Source organism: Natrix helvetica (assembly GCF_964273705.1).
Source record: "Natrix helvetica genome assembly, chromosome: 2".
In the NCBI taxonomy this organism is placed as follows: Eukaryota; Metazoa; Chordata; class Lepidosauria; order Squamata; family Natricidae; genus Natrix; species Natrix helvetica.
In genome coordinates, this window is record NC_138552.1 from 127,181,589 (window position 1) to 127,205,317 (window position 23,729).

General features: G+C 42.7%; 1 protein-coding gene across 3 annotated transcripts in view; it reads left to right on the top strand.

Moving 5' to 3' along the window:
• Window positions 1-23,729, top strand: part of EHBP1 (EH domain binding protein 1) — a 279,410-nt gene that overhangs the window by 86,451 nt on the left and 169,230 nt on the right. For all 3 annotated transcript variants that reach the window (XM_081941545.1, XM_081941543.1, XM_081941544.1), the window contains exon 6: window positions 23,510-23,691. In XM_081941545.1, coding sequence (XP_081797671.1) covers window positions 23,510-23,691 — 182 coding nt within the window. The remainder of the gene's footprint in view (window positions 1-23,509; window positions 23,692-23,729) is intronic.

Here is a 23,729-nt window from a genome sequence, read left to right on the forward strand (position 1 = left end):
AATTCTATTGGTCGCCCTGCTTGACAGCTCCAATATAAATAGCTGTCAAGCAGGCGAGGTGCTGAATTCGCCTGTACATAGTTATTGTTCTTCTTAATAAACGGAGCTGTTCTCTTACCTCAGCTGCCTCACACCTCTTCTGTTACTACCTAACTTAACACTGGCGATGAGGTTGGGATGCTGAAGGTTCAAGCCTGAACAGTCTGAGGAAAGGAAACTCGATTAATTTCCTTCCCATCTACCTTTCAACATTTTTTTACCTCAGCTTAATTCTGAGACGACTATGGCTTCGCTGTCACCTTCACACCCTTCGGAACCACTGGCGAGTCCTGGGCTGGCTTCTTGGAGCATTTTGAATGCTTCCTCATTGCTAATAATAACCATCAATTACCCTCGGACTGCAAATGCAGTTTTTTTTTTTTTTGAGCAGTCCCAAGATGTTTAATATGGCCAGGGCTTTCGCTTCGCCTTTGGCCGTGTACGAGCTCAACTGGGACACTCTTATTAGCAAATTGAGGAACCACTATGTCCCAATGCCTTCCAGAATAGCCCGCTGGTACGCTTTCAGGCAGTGCGTACAAAAGGACACTGAGACTGTAAGCCAATTCTTACAGTCTCTCCGTACGGCGGCTATTCAGTGCAAATTTGTCGACCTCGACGATTCTCTAGTCGAACAGTTTGTCTGCAGGGTTCGCAATCTGCGCCTGAAGTGAAGATTGCTCACCCGGGCGGACATCACTCTACAACAAGCAGTGGAGGAAGCCAGAGCCGCCAAGCTCTCCGAGCAGTCGACAGCTGAAATGCACCGCTACCAGCTATCGCTTCCTCCTCCCCAGAGGACCTGCCTCATCGATGAGCTGGTTCCCCTGGATGGCCTTGTGGAGGACCAGGTAGACCACCTCCGAGCTCAACCCAGAAGGCTGCTGCCTCAATCAGCAAGCCATGTGGTTGCAAGTGCCTGTTTGGGCTGCGGGAGCAACCACGCCCACTCTGTTTGTCCCTTCAGGGCCGCTATTTACCGCTGCTGCATGAAAAAGGGCCACCTCGCCCAGGTATGCTGTACCACCCTGCCTCCTGTACCACAGCCAGAGTACAGCCACCGCTGCAGCATTACGGTCAGCCACTGCCACCACACCAACAACAACAACGTCGCCTGCAGCCACGGAAGGACAACTGCCACACCGTCACCAAGCATCTACAGGACGCCCCTGCAGTGTCGGTCAGCAAGAGGTCGGCTGACTCCAAAAAGATCTCAGTATCTCTTCTGGTCGAAGGGTTGCCTTGCACCATGGAGGTCGACTCGGGGGTCCTCCTGCTCCCTCCTCTTCTGGACCACACTAACCAAACTGTGCCTGGCTGTCTCCCGTGACCAGCTGACACTGCCAGATACCACCCTTAAAGACTACCAGGGGACTCAAATTCCTACCCTGGGCAGTTACTCTGTGTGGGTTGACTACGGGGAGTTCCACGGAAAACTCCCCATCTTGGTGGTAGGGAAGCCATTGTCTGCCCTCCTGGGGCTTGACTGGTTCCCGTCTCTGGGCCTGTCTTTTTTGGGTGTGCACCAAACCTCGGCCGCATCCCCTACTGTTGAGGACATCATTGCTGACTTCGCTGATGTCTTTGACGGTAAGCTGGGGGATATAAGGGTACCACTATCTCTTTAAATTTGAACCCCCAGGTTGCCCCAATCAGACTCAAGGCTCGCAGGGTGTCTTTTGCCTTGAGGCCGAAGGTTGATGCCGAGATAGACAAGCTGTTGGTGCAGGAAGTCTTAGAGCCTGTCGACCACTCCAAATGGGAGACCCCCATAGTGGTCCCAGTTAAGGCCAACGGGTCTATCAGGATCTGCACCAACTATAAGTCGACCATCAACCTCGGCCTCCAGGCAAACCCCTGTCCAGTCCCTGTTGTGTAGCACCTGCTCCATTCTTTGGGGCAGGGCTGCATATTTGCCAAACTGGACATGGCGCAGGCCTACCAGCAGCTCCCGGTGGATGACGAGACCGCCACTGCCCAGACCATCGTCACCCACCGAGGGGATTTTCGCTGCCATCAGTTTCAATTCGGCGTATCCTTGTCCCGGGGATCTTCCAAAGCCTCATGGAGCGTTTTCTCCATGGGCTCCCAGGGGTCGTACCCTACTTTGATGATGTCCTGATCACTGCCCGCAGTGGATCGGGACTCATCGAAGTTCTTCGGAAGGTCCTCAAGCGTTTCAGGGGTGCGGGATTAAAATTAAAGCGCAGCAAATGTTCGTTTGCTGTGCCACGGGTGGAGTTCCTGGGTTTCTTAACTGATGCCCAGGGCATCCACCCACCCCTTCCAAAGTAGCTGCCATCTGGAACGCCCCCACGTCCGCCTCTAAGATGGAGCTGTAGGTGTTCCTCGGCCTTCTGAATTTTTCGCGCCTTTTCTACCTCATAAGGCATCACTAGCCGAGCCCCTGTATCGGTTGCTCAACCGATCCGCAGCCTGGTGCTGGGGCAGCTGCGAGGCGCATGCGTTCGCGGCTGTCAAAGCAATGCTTACGTCAGCGGCTGTCTTAGTGCAGTACAGTGACAAGCTGCTGCTGACATTAGCATGTGACGCTTCCCTTTTTGGTCTGGGGGAGGTTCTGAGCCATGTACTCCCCAGTGGCTCAGAGGCCCCCATAGCTTTTTATTCCCGGACACTCTCCTCTGCTGAGAGGAACTACAGCCAGATCGACAAGGAGGCTCTGGCTGCTGTGTCTGGGATTAAAAAGTTCCATGACTACTTATATGGGTGGCATTTTACATTGTTCACGGATCACAAGCCTCTCCTTGGGCTTCTGGCTGGTGACCGTCCTATCCCTCCCATTCTCTCTCCTAGGATGACCTGCTGGACGGAATTCCTTACAGCGTATTCCTATACGCTGCAGTACTGTCCGGGCAAGCAGCTAGGGCATGCTGATGCCCTCAGCCGCTGCCCCCTCCCTACTGCTGACCCTCACCCTGTTCCCTCCACATCTGTGTTGTCCATTGCATGCCTGGACCTGCCGCTCACAGCCTCCGACGTGGCGGCCCACTCTCTGGATGATCCCGTCCTTTCCCAAGTTTTCTCTTGGGTCCAGAGAGGGTGGCCATTGGGAAAGGTCTCTGAGGAATTCTGCCCTTTAAGACCCGCCAGATGGAGCTCTCCCTCCACAGCGGGTGCTTACTTTGGGGTGACCGGATCATCGTCCCCCCCTCCCTTCATAGGGACCACCCAGGCATAGCTCGCATGAAGGCTTTGGCTCACAGCTATGTCTGGTGGCCCCGCATGGATGAGGAGATAGCATCTTGGGTAGGCCATTGCCACCCCTGCCAGGTGTCCCGGCCTGCTCCACCCTCTGTACCTGCCCGGGACTGGGAGATTCCTAGGGGCCCCTGGTCTAGAATCCACCTGGATTTCACGGGTCCCTTCCATGGGCAGAGCTTCCTGGTGGTCATGGACGCATATTCCCGTTGGGTGGAGCTCGTCCTTATGTCTTCCACTACAGCGGAGAGCACTGTGCGGGGTCTGCGGCGCCTTTTCGCAACCCACGGGCTGTTCACCCTCAGTACAGCTGTTAGGGAATCCCATCTAAAAGTACACTGAGATCCTACCATATTTGCTTTACTACCTAATTCTTTCCTCTGCTTTTTGAAGTTTACAAAAGCATACAAACACCACTCGGTATTAAAAATCCAAGGAGACAAAATTAATACCAAGGATTCCTCACTGAGTGGTTGATGTTACTAAGCAAACTCAGGTGTTTAACAGCTTGCATGCACTTTTGCAAAAATAAGAAATAAAGTAAAAGAATGCTGCTTTACATGTGGCATCAATGTGTTATGCATCCCTTAACAATCTTTCAATGGTACTCTTTGAGTTTGATTGTTTTCTTGCAGAAATTTCATTACCCAAACTAGGTAACATCATCAGTACTAATCCTGACTATTTTACCTGGTTTGGCTAATGAAACATCTGCAAGAAAACAACCAAGCTCAGAGAGCACCAAGGTCCCCCTCACTTCAACTCTGTGCTACAAATATTCTCCTGTATTGGAACCTCAAAGGATTTTATGCAGTATTCATAAAACAAAAAAGAATATAATATAATATAATATAATAAATAACTAAATGCAACAGTACCAAAACCAAAAATAACTCTGAAAAACAGAAGTAAAAATGTCAAGTTACAATGATTGAGTTGGGCACCATACTTTTAAGGTGTCCATTATATTCAGATAGCAAAAACTCTCAGTGTATCCTTGTTGATTACTTTTTATTATCTAAAGTTGCAAAATAATGTATGATAATTTCATGTAAATATTTATTAAACATGGTGGCTACATCTGTCTTAAATATTTGACCATAAGAAATAATTTTCTCTTCATTTTAGAAAACATGGCATTTATTGTCTAAATTTAGTGCCTATTAATGGCAGGTGTGGTTATAAGTAACAAACTTTTAAATGTTTAAATAAGCAGCCTTGGTATAATGGAATAAGACCAAGAAAGTTACTAGCTTACAAAAATATTTTAGACAAAATAGCTGCTCTGCTTGACATTGATGAAAACATGAAAAGGCCTTACTAAATCCATAAAATTCCCCCCTCCAGATCCAGTTTTAATTTAATTGTACTTTTTGTGACAATTTTGGTATTTAGAATATTGTTCATAAAAGGGGGCAATAGATTCTTTTAAATTTATAAAACTGACCTCACCTTACATTTATAAATGTGACCTTACTAGCAATTTTTATGATAGGTAACCAAACAACTAGTTACTTGGCCTGCCTTCTGATACTCCTGTTAAAGCAAATATACAAAGCCTCTCTCACGTATAAGCACTCAAGGGTTAGGGTGAATATATACTATTCAGACTCCCCCAAATTCATTTCTTCTTTTGATATATTTGGAATATATTCTATGGGACACTATTTATATACCTGTACATATTTGAGGGGCTTTCCCTCAAACATTCCCCTGTTATTGATATCACTGAATCACTGGTACATAGTTCAATGTGGAAATCAGCTTGTAGTTAGTATCTCCTGTCGTATATTACAGGATGGACCTGTACTGATATATCAGCTATGGACAATCACACCATAGTTGGCAATGAGTTTGACAAGGGCTCTCATCCCAATCTATTTTATGAGAGGTAAAATGAAACCGAATGATTTATATGAAATCACCAGAACTTTCTTGATCCCAATAGTTCAACAATGGGAATTGAACTAATGAGAGCAAAGAAACCATGTGTGGTGAACAGTAATAGTTTCAGGTGAAAGATTATATAGTCCATTCTGGCAATGAAAATAAATTCTGTTCCATGATGGCAGGAACCATGTTTCCAAAACTAGGCCTCAGCAAAGAAAGTCTAGAGTGCTGGCCACCTCACTAATCCTAGGAGCCTTGCAAATACAGTATAAACAAATACAAAGACATAGTATCCATATGCAGCATCTGCAACCTAACTTATTGCAGATAATTAACCGAAACACTGTCAGATTGTAGCTGTGTCCTCTCAGGTGTACCTCTCTATATTGCTCCATATTCTTGAGCACAATTCTGCCCATGATTTAGTAAAAGGCAAAACAGAAATATATAGTGCAATTTGTGCAAAGTATACCTGAAATAGATATACTTTGCACAATTTTCAAATGTAATAAAGTGTATAGACTATCCCCATTCCAGGGAAATGTTATGTGTAATGCTAAATAATTATTTGTTTTAAAAATAGACAAACGTGATTGTGATTCTTTGCCTTTGAGAAGTGAAACAAAGCTAAACATCAAGATACTGTTATGAAATCCATAAGCATAATGCTACAGACGTGATCTATAGATTTTTTTAGGATGCTGCAGTAACTGAATACAGTACAGAATCGCCTTGATATTCATCCTTGTCCATCTTCCTTCCTTGAATAATTTATATTTATTAATGGCATCTTACCATAATACCTTTATGTTAGGAATGATATTTCAAAATGCTAAATGGGAAGAAATATTATATGGTCTTCTTTTAAGCCAGAAAAACTAATTCAATGTAATATTTTAATATTCAAATTTTCAATCAATTGCAATATGAAAAGACAAATATATTAACTCTTTTATCAACAGAGTTTTAGTTTTAGCCAGCATACCCTATGAAGTACTTCCTTCCCATGAACTTTATACAGAACATGTCTTAGCCAAAATAAATAAAAGAAGGAATGCTTTGTTAATCATCCATAACTAATTTGTGCACACAGTGGAAAGAAAATTCAATCAGATTGGGTTGGAACTTTTTAACTAGAAACTGCAAATTAAAATGAAACAAAGCTGGACAAATAAAATACTGTCTTTTTTATGTTTCTAGAATTGTGTTATACTACAGCCAAAAGTGGGGGGGGGAAAAATTGGAGATTATCATTTTACAGCATGGATTCAAGAATAATATTATTATATTATTCCTTTAAATACTGTAAACAGCTGTTGACTATCTCTACAATTAATGCAGCAGATGAAAAGGACTTGATTTAGACAATGTATTTCAATCTATTCCTTTTTGTGTTTAGAATATGTTTGAAAGCAGAGTTGTGTTGAGGAAAAAAGGATTTTTAAATTATTGTTTTTCATATATTGTTACTGTATTGTGAGAAAGAAAATAATACTTGACTTCTGATGAAAAAGAACCCACCTTACTAGCACAAAAATAAATGTTTATTGCTAGAAGAGCTATGTTCCAATTGTAATCCAGGGGATTCTTTTTCTGATATAAGTAATTTTAGAAAAGTTTAGGCGTACTGGGATATATAATATGTTGTGTCTATGTGCTTTGGAATATGATCTTTGCTAAGGTGATAAATAAGTGCATCTTTAATAGACTGTTGCTCTTTTCACTTAAATGTATAAGGCACAACTATGAAGATGTGTTACATGCAGAAACATCCATTTATCAAGCTTAATCCTCACAAGATTCCAGATTTTGTAGTTATTTATTCCTCCTGTGGTGATAACTGCACTATATATCCAATTCAAATTTTACACTTGGTGTTAACTGCGTGCTGTGTATTGCACAAAGTTTCAAAGCCATGGGTGGTGTCATTAACATCATATTGTGTAAGACTCAACTTTAGTTTAGATTTCTTCCATTCAGCAACCGTTTGCATAACTCCTCAGTCAGAGATGTTGCAATTCCAGAAACTTAAGCTTTTACGTATGGACATTTACCACTGACTTTCTCACTGAATATTCATATAAAATATGCCATAAGCTTGGTTTTTCAGAACTTTGGTGATTGGTCATATTATACTATAATATTGGGAAGTTACAGAGCTGGGAAAAGCCAAAACATGAACCACATTACTGAGGTTGTCCAGTGTTTTATCTTCCATATCAGATATATATAATAATTCAAACATCGGAGGAAATAATGCAGTCATCATTACCATCACCACTGTGCTTAATTCTCAATATCTTTATGAAACTGCCTTTTCCACTTTAGGATGTTTGATTATTATCTTTGGATTTATTCTGCATTTCAAGCAGTTGCCTGGAATCAGTCATAAAGAAAGAGTTACTCTTGAAGTGCTTCTTATGATAGTGATAGCAAAAGAAGTGCCATGTATTGTATACTGACAAATAAATGTGTTTGTGCAGTATCAACACAAATCACAGGGCAATATAGGCGAATAAGTTATGCTACAAATATTACAACCATCAATTAACCACAGTTTAAGGAATATTGTTCTTTCAAACTCAGTTTCTTGGGAATCTTGATTTTGGATGAATAGCCTATCAAGAACCTGACAAAGGGAGGAAGCAGACTGAAATGTTGGGGAAACTGCAGAATACAAATGAGTTCTGCCTTCTGTGACAGTACTGTTTGTAAATTCCATATCGAAATTTGACCACCCTCCCTGTCTAGCTTTGGTATTTTTTTCATTCTTCAGATAGTGGGGGTGGTGGGAGAGGCTAGCTTTGAGAGAAGAATCTTTGGAGAAAAATGAAACCTAAAACTCTAGAGAAAACTGGGTTGGAGAGAGTTGCTGAAGAGAACATAGTACACATGGAAGTGCCACCCATCACCTGCTACTGGATATTAGAGGAGAGAGACTCCTCTCCTGGTTCTATCAAATGAAGAGGAGAACAGAGAGTCCCACGCTTTGGAGGGGGAATGTCAAAGTAAGGGTGTATTAGAAATAACCTGTAGTTATTTAGGAAACATAAATGCGTATTTATGCTTCTAAAATACTGAAGATGTAGGTGGAATGATTCAAATGTTTGAATAATATCTTGATCTGGCCTTGGGATTGTAATTAAAAACAAGTACAGAATTGCTCTTGACACTTCAGATATATTCAGGTGTTAAAGAAACTTTTATCAAAAAAAGAAGGATAGAAGGAAATCAGCCAACATTTGGTTTTTTGATTTCTCAGATATTCTGGTATCTCCTGTAAGCATTTGGACCAGCTGGTTGCCCCTCTCCCCTTTTCACATCAAAAGTGTCACCATCACTTCCTGTACCACTTGAAGCAGCCTCTGACTTAGTTCTTAGGCAAGTAAAATGCTCCTGTTCTGCTGAAAAGAAAAGGCACCCAAGGTTTGCCCTACCATAGGAAAGAGAAATCTAGGTTGGTACTCACCATTGCTGGATTGGGGCCATAAGTGGTATCGTGTCTGAATGGGTTGCAAGAGCATTAGTCTGTGTTGCTTTTGCATATATCATTCCAATAAGTAGGTTGCAGAGCAGTATTTCTTAAAAGTATGGTCCTAGGAGCTATGAGGGTCTGTCCAAACCGCTCTTGGGGTTCACAAAATCAAAATAATTTGCCAGCTTACTTTGAAAAATAATGCAATATAATTCCATCAAGCAATTGTGACAAGAAGTAGCAACAGTGAATGTGTCAATTCTAATTTTTAATATGGTAGATATCAGTAAAGACATTTTAGGGTCCTCTGTAATTTTTTAAAGCGTGAAGGTGTCTTGAGAGAAAAAAAGTGAAACCTGATGGAGTGGAAGGGCAACCTTGGCCAAAAGCATGTAATCTGGCAGTTCCAGTTGTGGTTGTTAGGTGAATCGTACACAGTCATTAGGTGCAACATCATCACATGACCACCACCCACAACTTCCTGCAAGCTTTTCCATTGACTTTGCTTGTGGGAAGCCTGAAGGGAAGTTTGCAAATGGCGATCATGTGACTATGGGACACTGCAACCATCATAATTGTGAGTCAGATGCTAAGTGCCTGAATTACAATCATGTGTCTGGGAAAGCTGGGATGACCACAGTTTTGGAAGATCAGTTGTAAGTCTCCTTGTTCAGTGCCATTGTAACTTTGAATGTTCACTGAGCAAATGGTTATTAAATAAGGACTAGCTGTCTTCACCTTTTAGTTGCTCTTTATAGGTTTTTTTTTAGCCCTTTTTAGGCTTAAGTACTCTTGTTACCTAGACAATGGTAGCTAAAATTACAATTACAAAGTTAGTTCAGGAAATAAAGCTGCAAGAGTAAGCCAGATTTCGGAATACTTTCTTTGAGACTGAAGGCAAGGGAAAATGAACAAGAAAGAAATGCAAATTTGGGTCTGAATAGTATGATAAGCCATAGTTAAACAAAACAGAGGTCATAAGTCACAGCAACAAGGCATAGTTTCTGTGTGTGTTTTCTGATACAAGAGAAGCCAAATAAAATAAAATCTTAATTTGGGTCAATGATCAGTTTAGCATTACACAATCAACTCAACAATTTGCTTAAAACAAAATAGTCACTAAAATAACATAAACTAGAATAAGAAAAGCACATTTTGTTGCCAATGATGGTTTCAAAATGACAGATAAAAATCATGATCAGGCTGACTGTTTATGTGAACAAGGCTAATATTTTTAGCTTTTTGTTGAGATATATTTTAACGTATCAATACATTAAAATACAGCCATTTTGGTAAAGATTAAATTCATTTATCAATTAATTCTGCAAAAAGCATTTAAATTCAACCCCATAAAGCCTAAAAGTATTCACGTTTAATGTAACAGAAAAGAAAAATATTTAAAATGTGGGCAGTAATATTAACTAAATTCAATTAATTTATTTTTCAAATTTATTTCTTCTCTTTGATTGTAAGAATTTTCCTCTGGTGATTCCTACAGTTATGCAACCAAGCCTTAGTTTGAACCGGCCTTTTAACTGGTAAAAATTATATTAGAAGTTTTTCAGATACTAAACACATAATCTGTCCTTAACTAAATTAATAAATTGAAACTGCATTTATAGAGTGGAGAATACACCAGTTGAGAATCATCTCCAGTATGCTACTCATCTGCTTTTCTGCCCCCTCCCCTTCCCCCTCATCCTTAGTTTTGCTGTCCCTTTATTTGTTATATTTTGATAGTTCCGCTCTCCATAGTTATTAAATAAGTCATTAGATATTTATCTGCGTGAAGAATCTTGATGAGCCAGTACAAAAAACTTAAATATTGTGAGGAATTACAGTTCTTGCATGGTCTTGGTATAGCTATGTGTCAAAATACCTGGCTTCATTAAAATACCACATTTGGATATATGCACAATCATTCTAATAACCTTTTCTTGTACAACTTGCCAAAATGAAAAGTTCCAAATTATGAATAATTGTTAATTGGGATATGCAAAACGCCCATGCCTTGACCTGCTTTGACTGGGGAAAAAAGAGGTGGGAATTGGAAAAACTCAGGAAAGACACATCCAGAGATCAAGAACAATTTTCCACAAAATAAAAAGGCTCTTGTCTGCCCAGTTAGTAGGTTTATTGGTCTGCTTAAATTCTTTACCACAGGGAAGTTAGAGCAGAGGCCATTTTGTGAGTTAATAATAATCGGCAATTATCTGTATGTTGTGTACTTTCTTGCTGTACAGGCAATGCTAAATATGCAGCGTGTGCATTAAAGGCTGTGTGAACAGAGGTTTCAGGATGCCAGTTGCAACAACTGAGATTCTGCAGGATGGCATGTTGAAATGCAAGAACTGGGGTGCTACTTTGCTGCAACTGCTAGCTTTCTTTCTTAGTCAATTAATGGAGTGCCAATTATTTTGTGTGTGTGTGTTTAAATTGTTGCAGGAAGAGCAGGTTCATAATGCAAAAGGTGTACACTCATGTGCCTTAGGAAGAAGCCTCTGCGAGGGCACAGTCAAAGAGGCTTATTTGTTTGCTGTTGCTGTGATCATTGGCAGTGCTGAAGTGAACTTGGTTGATTATTGCTGTTGACTCTAGATTCAAGTCAGGTCTATCCTGAAAAAAAATGTCCATTGCACTCATTTTGAAATCTACAGTTAGTGGGAAATAGGGTAGCAGGATAAAAGGACAAAGCAGTAAAAAGCGGAGTTATAAAAATTATACATAAATATGGAAAACAGCAATTTAAAAAAGAGTTACTCATCTATCATTCTATTTCCCTTATTTATTCCATATGAATTAATTTTATTTTCCTGGTGGGACATCACCACATATACCGTGTTTCCCTGAAATTATGACATGTCCTGATAATAAGGCCATGCCACATTTTTTTGGTGGGTAAAAATATAAGCCCTCCCCGGCAAATAAACCCCCTGGACAACCCCCCACTTCCGGCCAGGCAGAGCACTGCTCACCAACCTAACGGTATCCCGAAGGTGCTAAGTCGCAGGAACCGGGGGGGAGGCAAAGGTGATCACGTTGCTTAGCGCCTTCAGGATACCGCTAGGTTGCTGAGTGGCTCTGGCCCAGCTGAAGAGGGTGGTTGCCAGGCGGCTGCTCTCTTGCAAGCAGACTCCCAAAGAACTGGGCACAGCCTCATAGGCGAATGGTTGTGTTGTGCTGTCACAGCAGCGCAACGCAGCAGCCATGAAGCGATCACACTCATGAGCAGCCACCCGACAAACCCCCTTTCCAACCGAGCACAGCACCATTCACTGACCTAGGGGTATCGCCAAGCCGTGTGAGTGCCTGTTCGCCGCTGCCCGGCTCCCGCGGCTTGGCACCTTCGAAATGCCAGTGAATGGCACTCTGCATGGCTGAAGTGGGGGGTTGCACGAGCGGCTGTTCTGCTCTCGCTTGCACGCCTCCCAGCCTCACGATGCCCTGGCACACCTCTCTCCGCAGAGCCAGGGAACCTTCACTGCCGCTGCCGTATGGCTTTTTCTGTGGCTTCCAAACCAAGTCTTCTGGCAGTGGCCGCTCTGGGCATACACTCTGTGGTTGTACGCTCTGCCGGCAGCTGGCCCTGGGCGGTGGCGAACAGGTGCTCGTGGCTTGGCGATACCCCTAGGTCAGTGAATGGCGCTGGAAAAAGGGTTTGTCGGGTGGCTGCTCATGAGTGTGGTCGCTTCATGGCTGCTGTGTTGCGCTGCTGTGACAGCACAACACAGCCATTCCATGAGGCTGTGCCCAGCTCTTTGGGAGCCTGCACGCAAGAGAGCAGCCGCCTGGCAATCCCAAAACAATAAACCCTCCCCTCATAATAAGGCCCAAGCCATATTTTGTGTGCAAAAAGAAAATAAGACGCTGTCTTATCTTCGGGGAAACATGGCATGTGATTGGTTCTGAGCTCAGCACTCTCCCACTTTCCCAATTCAGTTGATTGTAGACTACATGGTAGTTAATTTAGTTGTTGCTTGTTTCTTGCCGGCTAACTGTGGCTGCTCTATTGCAGAAAGCACGATTTAAATTACTTTCATGCTTTCCTATGGGGGATTTTAAAATGTTTTCAATGTTTATTCATATTTTGGCAGATTAGGTAAAAGGCAGAATTAACTATAGACAATCAATTCACCTTCTGCTGTGATCCCAGGGCAAAAATGGAGGAAACAGCTTACAGTATTTGGAATTCCTGTTGTTGCCTGTGAAACACCGTAGGCAGTTCATGTGTTTGTTTTGCTGGCACGCAACAAGTTTGAAACAAAACACTTTATGCACACTACTAATTGCTAGTTTGCCATTCCTTCCAGACTTACTAAAAATAAAGCAAAAAGGGATTGCAATGAACAGTCATTTTTCTTCAGGTTTGAAGCTTTTTTCCACTTGTTTCTGGCATCATAGCCCTTTCCAGATGTTATGGACTACAGTTCTTGTAAAGACTGACAAGAGTTGACCAGACAGAAGAAAGATATTAGATTGGCTGTAGCATATGGAAGCTGAACCATGCTAAAAAGAGAAGATTGTCCATCCAGGCAAACACATGATGACATTTCCAAAGAGCTGCTGTCACCTTACATCTGAACCTCCATCTCAAGCCCTTTCCCTGTAGCTTTCAGTTGCTATTACTGCCAAGATGTTTATGCCATTTCTTTTTTATAATTCAGTGCCGCGTATTTCTTAAACATTAGTTTATCCATTCATATGTATCATCATTTTTAATAAATATTCTTGAGCCATGCTTTTACTTTTAAGCACCTTTTCAGCATAGATTGGACTGTTTGCATTTGGGCCCCCAGATCTTTCATCCAACTGTCTAAATTATTTTAACTGACATAGTTTCTAATTTACTCTCTCCAGTTGAGAGAGCTTCCTGTAGCTTGTCTATTTCAGCATTTAATTGCTCCATACTTCCACAAATTAGATTCTGTACTGATCCATTTTGCTCTACTGGTGAAGCAAAGATCTCTTCAGCATAGCCTAGGTAATATGGGACTTGTGATATAGCTGAAAAGACCATCCCCCCACCCCCCAAACTTTGGGGCTTCATTTGCTTTGTACTAAGTGAAAAAACAGGCCAATATTTTTCTGTGGTTCCAGCCAAATCAGTTACTAGTATTGCTTCATTGTCTGTTATGATCCTTTTTCCCTTGAGATGAAATAAGGAAAGAAAATCCGGAGATCTGATGGAAAAGTTTAAACAAATGGATGTTGTTAGATTGGGCAATGGATAGGCACACACAGGCTTAATGATAACAACAGCTCTTTATTAAGTACAACAAGTGAGAACAATCCAGCGAAGGTTGTGTCTGACAGCAGCCCTTTTATAGGGAGCTGTCAGACCCTTCGACCAATAGGATTAAACCTCTGTTCCCGCTGGAACAGAGGACCTTGGTGAAAACCACTGTAGTTAGAACAAATATCTAACACCCCTCCCTTCTTGGATGGAACAATCCTACTTGTTACGTAGTCACGCAGGTAGGTGGGCTTTTGGGAAGCTCTGCCTGACCTGCACAGTTCAGTAGGAGGGGTTTCCTTGGAGAGGACAGACAGACCGGTTTGCTCCGCAGCTCCACTTGGTGGAAGCTCCTGGAACCTTTCACAGGCCATGGCTGGAGCTTCTAGAGCCGGTTTGCTCGGAGCTTGCTGCGGGCCTGCAACAAAACCAGATGTGTTTTCCGGTACCCTCGGGCTTGAGCTGGCCGTGGAAGGAGTGAGTGTTTGCTCCGTTTGGGTAGAGCTTTGGCTAACTCGTGCAGGAGTTACCTCTGGTTGTCTAAGAGTGGAATTGGAGAGGCAGCCACAGAGTTGGTCAATATGCCTTCTCCAATTCCTACCATCCTCGAGCTCTAGGAGGTAAGAGCGAGGGCCGGTGATGCCTATCACTGTGGCAGGAATCCACAGAGTTCCCCCGGCGTAGTTGTGGGCATATACCGAATCCCCTATGCTAAATGTCCGAATCTTGCTTGTGGAGTCTGGGGGCGATGAGGCACAATAATTTGGATGTAGCCGGTCTAAGTGGAACCTTAGCCGGCGACCCATGAGAAGCTCGGAGGGGCTTCTCCCTGTAGTGGCACTGGGTGTGATGTGCTGCATTAGCAAATAATGGTCAATCCATGTTTGCCAATCTCCCGGGCCCATCCTAGAGACAGCCTCTTTTGCAGATCTCACCATTCTCTCCACCTGACCATTGGAGGCCAGATGGAATGGCGCAACCAGGGCATGTCTGATTCCCTGAGCTGCTAGGAAGGTCTCAAGTTGCATGGCTGTGAAATGGGGCCCATTGTCAGAGACCAAGACGCCGTGCAGGCCGTGCATGGAGAACAGTCTCCATAGCACCTTGATGACCGCTTCTGCCGTAGTGGAGGTCATCAGGACTACATCTAACCATTTCGAGTAGACGTCCACAACTACGAGAAATGTCTGGCCGTAAACTGTGCCAGCAAAATCAATGTGCACCCTAGACCATGGTGCCTGAGGTCGCTCCCACTCCTTAGCGGGCACCTCTGGGGGAGTTGGTCTGGACTCCTGGCACGGTGTGCAGGTAGCCACCCACTCTACAATCTCCCTGTCCATGTTACGCCACCACATGTAACTCCTAGCCAAAGACTTCATCCTGACAATTCCAGGATGCCCTACGTGTAAAGCCTCTAATACTGCAATGAGCAGTTTGGGTGGAACAATGACCCGGTCTCCCCACAGTAAACAGCCATTTACAACCGATAACTCATCGCGTTTAGCAAAATACATTTTGAAATCAGCCCAAACAGGCCCCTTAGGCCACCCCCTCCACACCCAGTTCAAAATTTGTTTGATGGTGGAGTCCTTTGCAGAGTGACGGGCAATGTCACTGGATGAGACAGGCCCAGTCTCAGGGCAGTCAATGAGGAGGACTGGCATCTTGGGGGTAGGGTCAGCGAGAAGTTCAGGCAGCGGGCAGCGGCTTAGTGTGCCCCAAAGTGGAGCCTGGTCGGTGGATGAGACAGTAGGAGTAGGCAGCTAGGAAGATGGTCCATCTGGTCATGCGGTTTGATAATGACACTGGGGTAGGTCGGTCCCCAGCCAGTAAGCCCAACAACAGCTTGTGGTCCGTAACCAGTTCAAAGTCCCGGCCATATAGATACTCATGGAACCTCTTTACTCTGGCCAGTGCAGCCAAAGCCTCACAGTCCAGCTGGCTGTAGTTCCGCTCTGTGGCAGACAAGGTCCTGGAGTAAAATGCAATAGGGGCTTCAGTTCCGTTGGGCACGCGGTGGCTGAGGACGGCGCCGATGCCGAACAGGGAAGCGTCGCAACAGCAGGGTATGGTTGTATTGTACCTGGAAGGAGTCCGCCAACAGGAGTCGTTTTACTGCGGCAAATATGGCAGCCTCAGCTCTGCTCCAGGACCACTTTGCGTTCTTAGCCAGGAGATGGTGTAAGGGCTCAGCAACGGTGGCTTTCTGTTTAAGAAAGACACTGTTGAAATTAAGGAGCCCGAGGAACGCCTGCAGCTCGTTTTGATTGTGAGGTGTGGGGGCGTCCTGAATTGCTTTAATATTTTGTGTGGTCGGGTGAATCCCAGAGCCATCGATCAGGTACCCTAAGAATTCAACCCTTGGCATGTTAATTTGGCATTTCTCTTTATTGAGATAGAGGGCTTTGTCTCTAATTTGAGCCAAAACTGTTTGTACACGTTTGAAAAGTTGCACCTCATTTGCAGCCGATACCAAGATGTCGTCGAAATAGGGGACGACTCCTGGAATCCCCTGCAAAAGCCGTTCCATGACGCTTTGGAACAGTCCAGGGGCGATACTTCACCGCCGAATTGTAGGCACTGACATTTGAATGCACCCCTGTGCATCACAATGGTTTGGGTCTCCGCCGTAGGGCCATCTACAGGCAATTGTTGGTATGCCTGCGCCATTTCCAATTTTGTGAAAAATTTTCCGGGACCTAATGAATGAAGGAGGTGCTGTACAATGGGTTCAGTGTAGGCGCTTTGTTGTAATGCTTTATTTATTGTTCACTTGTAGTCCGCGCAGATGCAGACAGACCCGTCAGATTTGACGGGTGTCACTATAGGGGTCTTCCAGCGTGCGTGATCAACCGGCTCTACGATTTCCTGGCCTACGAGTTTGTCAATTTCCCTGTCAATTTTGGGGCGGAAAGCAAAAGGTACTCTCCTGAGTTTTAGCCTTATTGGGGCTATGTTGGGGTCCAAACTAAAGGAAATTGGAGTCCCCACATACTTACGCAGACCGGTGCCGAAGATGTCCTCGAACTCCTTAAAGATGGCTTCCGCACCATCGTCTTTCAAGGCGTTGATACTGGTCACCTCTAGGCCCAGGGCTTGGAACCAATCTAGCCCTAGGAGGCTCTGCAGGTTGCCGCTGACCACTGCCATTGGGAGTTTCCCACTGAACCACTTGAACTTCACCTGGAAGGTGCCTTGGCCCATGATGGGGACCCGGTTTCCCTGGTAATCGCGTAGGTGGATGTCAGGGGTGCAAAGATGCTTTTTCTTTAGGCTAGGGATAGCCTGCTTTAGGATAGACCACTAACCCATGATGGTCAGTGATGACCCGGTGTCGATCTCCATCTCACATGGAGAGTCCTCGATGAGGTCTGTGACCTTCAGCGTGGCTACTGCACATGCGGCAGCTGTCATCTTCCTCTCCTTCTGAGCTCTCAGGCTCTGCAGCCTCGCAATGTACGCATGTGCACTTTTGGGCATCTTGTGGAGCGCTTTGGCGCTAAGTAAATTTGATGGCTGATTCGGACGCCCTGGCTCGTCCAGTGCAATCTGCAGAGTGAGGTTAGATTCAGCGAGTAACCTCCTCTGCCGGTTAATGTCCCGCACGCCGCAAATTATGCGGTCCAGAGTCAGCTCGTCCAGGTCTCAGAATTCGCAGTACGCTGCAGCCTTGCAGAGCACTGCAACGTACTCATTAATTGACTTGCCCTCTTTCTGGTTTCTGATGTTAAACTCATGCCGGCGAACATGCTTGGATGGCTTGGGCGCATAGTGGGTCCTCAGCGTCTGCTGAAGCACGGACCAGGCAACTGATTGTAGCGGTGTCGGCTCAGAGAGGTCTTTCGCCGTCTCAAACACTTCCCGGCCACAGTATCCGAGGAACATGTTCTTCTTGCGGCCTTCAGAAAGGCCCATGAGGTCGTTTGCCTCGAGGAAGCAGTCAAATTGTAGCATGTATGAGCCTCAGTCCTCGGAGACTGGGTCATACGGAGTCGGTGGGGCGTGCATGGCCATTTTGTGTTCAGAGGGCGTTTTGAGTTTGCCGCTCAAAAATGGCTGCTCGAAGCCACGCTGAGCTCCGGGCTGGATGTACTTGCTGGATTGCTACATTCTTTTGGTTCGCCTAGTTGCCTTCTAATCCCACCTTCGTCACCAGTGTTCGATTGGGTAATGGATAGGCACACACAGGCTTAATGGTAACAACAGTTCTTTATTAAGTATAACAAGTGAGAACAATCCAGCAAAGGTTGTGTCTGACAGCAGCCCTGTCAGACCCTTCGACCAATAGGATTAAACCTCTGTTCCCACCAGAGCAGAGGACCTTGGTGGAAACCACTGTAGTTAGAACAAATATCTAACAGATGTGTTATTTAATTTAAATGCATTAAAAAGCAGTCCTTCCATTATCACTCTAATACTGTATATTGAATATTTTCTCCAGTTTTCGCCATGATCATGCTTTTTCTATAAATTTGAACAGAATTTAAATCAGCAAGAAATATGTGCCTCCTCTTCAAATTATTTTAAAGCCTAAATGGGGCTTGAATTTGTAACTAAAAGTTTTCTATTGGAACTCAAAATGCCCAGAATTCTTTGCCAGCAATTCACCAAAAGGAATATTTTCCTTAAATAGAGTATTTGAGAAAATTGCCATTTTTGTGATTTCAACTGTTCTTCAGTTGAATTAACGATATGCCTATTGAAAGGTCTGATTCATTTTGGTTTGAAATGTGTTTGAATATTAGTAGCTCGAGTTGTTAGTTAGGCTGTTGGTTTGAGCTCCAAGCTTGGCAATTTGGTTTCAAACGTTTTGTCACCATTCAAGGAGACATTGTCAATGCATTTTGAATTGTGCTCGTCGAACAAACAGGCACCCCACTACACAGCAACAAAATTATAACCCATTGGCTCACAAGAAATTGGACTACGTCTCGGTAACAACAGCCAGCCACTTAAACTATCAAACAAGCTGAAACCAGACCATGACTCAGAAGCATCCAGATAAACAATTCTAATCCTAATCTGTATCACACAGATGGTACTTAACTACAGCCCAGCAACAACAACCAGCCAATCAAACAGTCCAAAATCAGATCATGACTCTGCAACATCCGAACAAACAACATTCAGACTAATTTGCATCTCATAAAAATGTATTTAAAGACCTGTGTTCTGAGGAACAAGCACAATTCAAAATGCACTGATGATGACTCCTCAAATGGTCACGAAACGTTTGCAACCAAATTGCCAAGCTCGGAGTTCAAACCAAAGCCTAATTGACGGTTTATCAGATCGAGAATGTATTTTTCTTACCCTTCCCTCTGTATGTATGCTCAACTTTAGCAAAGGTATCATAATATTTTGTATCACAGTTTCCTGTGATGTTCAGATCAGAAGTATAGTTTAGCCACTACTTAATAACTAAGACCAAGATATGAATCTGATCTATATTCTATTTCAGGGGAAATGATTGCAGGTAGGAGGGAAGAGAGGAAGGGACAAATCTATATCTGTGAAACTTGATCCATGTTCTATCACCCATAGTTCATTGGAATGAGATTGTTATGAGTAACCAGGCCACTGCTCTCTATGTAATTTTTGTCCATGTGCTTATTCATAGTTATCTAAAGTTATCTCTGTAATGTTTATTTATTTGGGAATAATACCAATAATTGCCAGATTGGTGTAGTAGTTAAGGCAGCAGGCTAGAAACTGAGAGACCATGAGTTGTAGTCCCAAAACCAGCTTGGTGACCTAGGGCCAGTCACTTTCATTCAGTCCTAGAAAGGGGGCAATAGAAACGCACATCGTAAAAACCTTGCCAGAAAACTACAGACGTATGAAGTAATGTTATATATGGTCCTCTAAACTCACTAAAAAACGGAGGCCTTTATTTAATGAGGGAAGAGAATATTTTAGCAGGACCTGATTTTTCTGACAAGAAGGTATAGTTGAAAAATAATTTAAGGAAAATATAATATTATCCAATACATTCTCAATCTGATAAACCATTGATTTATCAAGCCGAAATGAATCAGATCTTTCAATAGGCAAATATCTGCTTCCAGCATTTGTCTAATTGAAGGGTTATATCATAATGTAGTGGACCATGAAGGAATGCATACATGCATACTTTTCTGTGGTTTTCTCCACCTTCTCTAAACAACTCTGTATAATTATAAAAAAGATAATCCTGACTGATAAGTCAAAAAAGGAGAAAAACCCTACTTACAATTTGTTAAGTGTTATCTAAATAAAAGTACAATAAATCCTTCATTTAACAGAGACTGAATGTCTGTTCAATCTGAGATTTCTTCAAGCCTAGAAAAACATTCATACATGAGATTATTGTGTTAAATAGTACTCTACCACATTAATCTATATACTTCTGCAACCCTATTGTGCAGGGGTGAAATTCAGCAGGTTCTGACAGGTTCTGGAGAACCAGTAGCAGAAATTTTGAGTAGTTTGGAGAACCGGCAAATATCACCTCTGGCTGGCCCCAGAGTGGGGTGGGAATGGAGATTTTGCAGTATCCTTCCCCTGCCATGCCCACCAAACCATGCCCACAGAACCAGTAGTAAAAAAAAATGAATTTCACCACTGCTATTTTCCATAACCTTTATGTGAGTGAAATAGTGCATTATAGGGCAACCATTTTTGAAACAAGGTACCTGAAATGGGCTAATTTACGGAATGCATCCAAAATCTGGGACCCATGATTACCAAGAGAATGAAATTTGGGAAGAAGCGGCTTTAACTCAGGGAGGCACAGGCTGCCTAGTAACAAAATAGTAATAATAGTAAATGCACCTATAGCACTTAGATAAGTGAAAGCGGAAAAAGCAAAAGATGTGCAGATGTCATCCCCTGAAGAGTTTCTGGCTTAAGATGACATCTACCGTCCTTCATCTTCCTCTAACAACTGCATCCATTTGCTTCATTTGCTTCCTCTTTGCCAGCCTTCCATATGGTTTTGTTTTAGTCATTTAACCCAAATCCTTCAAGACCATATCCATGTTACAAAGCAGTTTTTCCTCCTAGCCATTTGCCAGCATTTTAATTTTGACAGCTTTCCAAACTACAATAAAATTGATTTTAAGTCAGTTTCTGAGTACATTGCTCTCTGGTTTATTACATATGTTCTCAACCAGAGGTGGTCCTTGGATTACGACAGCAGTTGAAACTGAAGTTTCCATTGCTAAGAGATGCAGTAGTAAAGTGGGACATTATGTGATTAATGATGGCAATCTGACAGTCCAGATTGCTATCCTAGTCTCAGGACATGGGGATAGTTAAACTGGAAGATGCAGGAGTCCCAGGCAAGAAAGCTGGCAAGTGCTATGCAGTGGGACTGGGGGGTGGGGGGGAAGGATGGCCACAGGCAAGAACGCTGGACTTTGTGGGCACATATGCAGGTGCAGGCAATGCTGCAGGCAGGTGCTCCAGAGCATAACTGGGTGCCATGGTATGTATGTGTGTGTGGGGGGGGTTGGAACATGCCAAGTAAAAACGTACCAGGGGTGGGAACAACTTAGCTTGTGGGAAACTGCAGGAAATGTTATAAAAATTGTGTTCATGTGAGCTGGAACATTGTAGTTGCAAGCCAGGGACTTTCTATGGAGACACTGTAACTTTACAGACCAGTCATAAATTCCCACATTCAGTGCGTTTGTAATTTAGAACAATCACTAAACAAGTGGTCATAACTCAATGGCTACTTGTACAGCCATCATCTACGTCAAAAATATATTTCTATTTAAGTCTTTTAGTTGCCAGAATGATCCCCAGTCCGTGAGTTAAACAACTAATATATCTGTGGTTGGAAATATTTTACTATATTTCCTTGATAACATACAGTATCTTGAGATGGGTAAATAGAAGTGTTCCTAAGATTAGAAATATCTTCATATTTTTTTTTGATACCTGCAGCTTTTCAGTTTGATAATCTGCTGAATTCAGACAAAAGTAACTGAAGAATCAGTCATTAAAAGAAGCAACATAAACTCTGCCATCTCTGAATTAATACTGTGTAAATAGGAGGGGGATACATAATGTCTTTCAGCTCTTTTGGATGAAATGACTTGCTATAATGACTGATGTTAATCTATGCAATCTGTCAGCATTTGCACCAACTAACACTGAGATCATCTCTTCGCTGATAATTTGTCAGAACAAGCCAGTCTCATTGTCATTTTACATCTGTGATAATACGAGGTCTTTGTATTATTTATGCAGCTATTTAACTTTTTCCTCAAAGTTCTGTCTCCTCCAGGGCTAATATTCAAAGCTTTGTCCAAAGTTTTTTTATATATAACAGTTGCGTTGGTATGTTCAGCAATGTTTATGTTAGTGTGTGTGTGTGTGTGTGTATGTGTGTGTCCTCATTCCATTCCATATACACACACTAACATGAACATTGCTGAACATACCACTGCAATGCTATTTCATGAAATGATACTTCTGAACTGTTTTCATATATTTTTGTCTCAGTTACAATTTTCTTACTTTCAGTGTCCATAATATGCATCGATATAAGATACTTAACATTATTATATCCAATGAGGACTGTTGATTGACTCAGACTTGGCCCTCTTTCTTTACCTTCAGATACACAGTTTTGTGACACCATGGTTAAGTATTTCCAGAATATCTCTCCCCCCCCCCCAAAAAAAAAAAGTATCCTAAGAAAAATGAGCAGGAGTGACAAACGTTGTTTGGACTGATCTTCCAAAGAACAGATTTTATTCATTGTTGATCATCTTGAATTTTTTACGGAGGAAAATTTGGCAGACTTTGTCTATAAAATCTGAAGTCTGCTATATTGAGGCTCACTGAACAGAGGATTTACTATATGCTCTTGCTGTGGTTATTATTTGCCCTGAATAAAATATACTAATTCAATTCACACATTCAAATAGTATTTCCTTAAAATGCTTGAGACTTCTGCCTAGTAAAGTAAGTCCAAATGTAATATGTCGTCCCTGAAGGATATCTTGTTTTTTTAAAAAAACTAGCCTTATCTATCCGATTATGCACGCTAATATTATGCAGAATTATTAGTGCATGTAGATCCCTTTTGAGTGAATTTCAAAAATACGCTGAACACTTGAGAAGGATTTAAGTCTCTCAAAAGAACTTAAGGATATGCAAATAAACCTAGCTGATCAAGTTAAACAGATGCAACTCAACACAAACAATGTGAGCCCTCCTCTCCCTGGTTGTTGCTGTCAAAGAACACATTATGAGGTTCTGGTGATCTGTAAAAGCAAAAGGGGGATCATGGAATTTAGTGCTCTCATAATAAACTGATTTGGTCTTGTTTTATGAAAATAACTTGGTAGGACATGCAAGGCAACATACATGATGGGATATGTCCTGAAAACCAGTGAGCGAACATCTTTTTTTCGTGCATGTAAATGTGAATTAGCATTCTATTAACAAATAATTACCTCATATTACACTTCAATAGGATTTTAGCCCAATTAATTACAAATTGAAAACCACTGTCAAAATGTCATCAGATCTAGATCTGATCAGAGACAAGGTAGAAATCTTCACGGAAAACAAAGGTAGGGCATCCATTACATAAAGCGTAATCATATGTTTTATTTTGTAACTATAACGAGAGAGGTCTTTTTTTTTTCTTTAAGGAATCTCCTTCTGGACGCCGGAAAGCCCTTGCTACCAGCAATATCAACATGAAACAATATGCAAGCCCCATGCCAACACAGACAGATGTCAAATTAAAGTTCAGGCCTTTGTCCAAGAAAGTTCTCTCAGCCACCCTGCAGTTCTCATTATCGTGTATTTTCTTAAGAGAAGGAAAGGCCACGTAAGTTTTGCAGGACGTGTTACTCCGTTGCTCTTTTA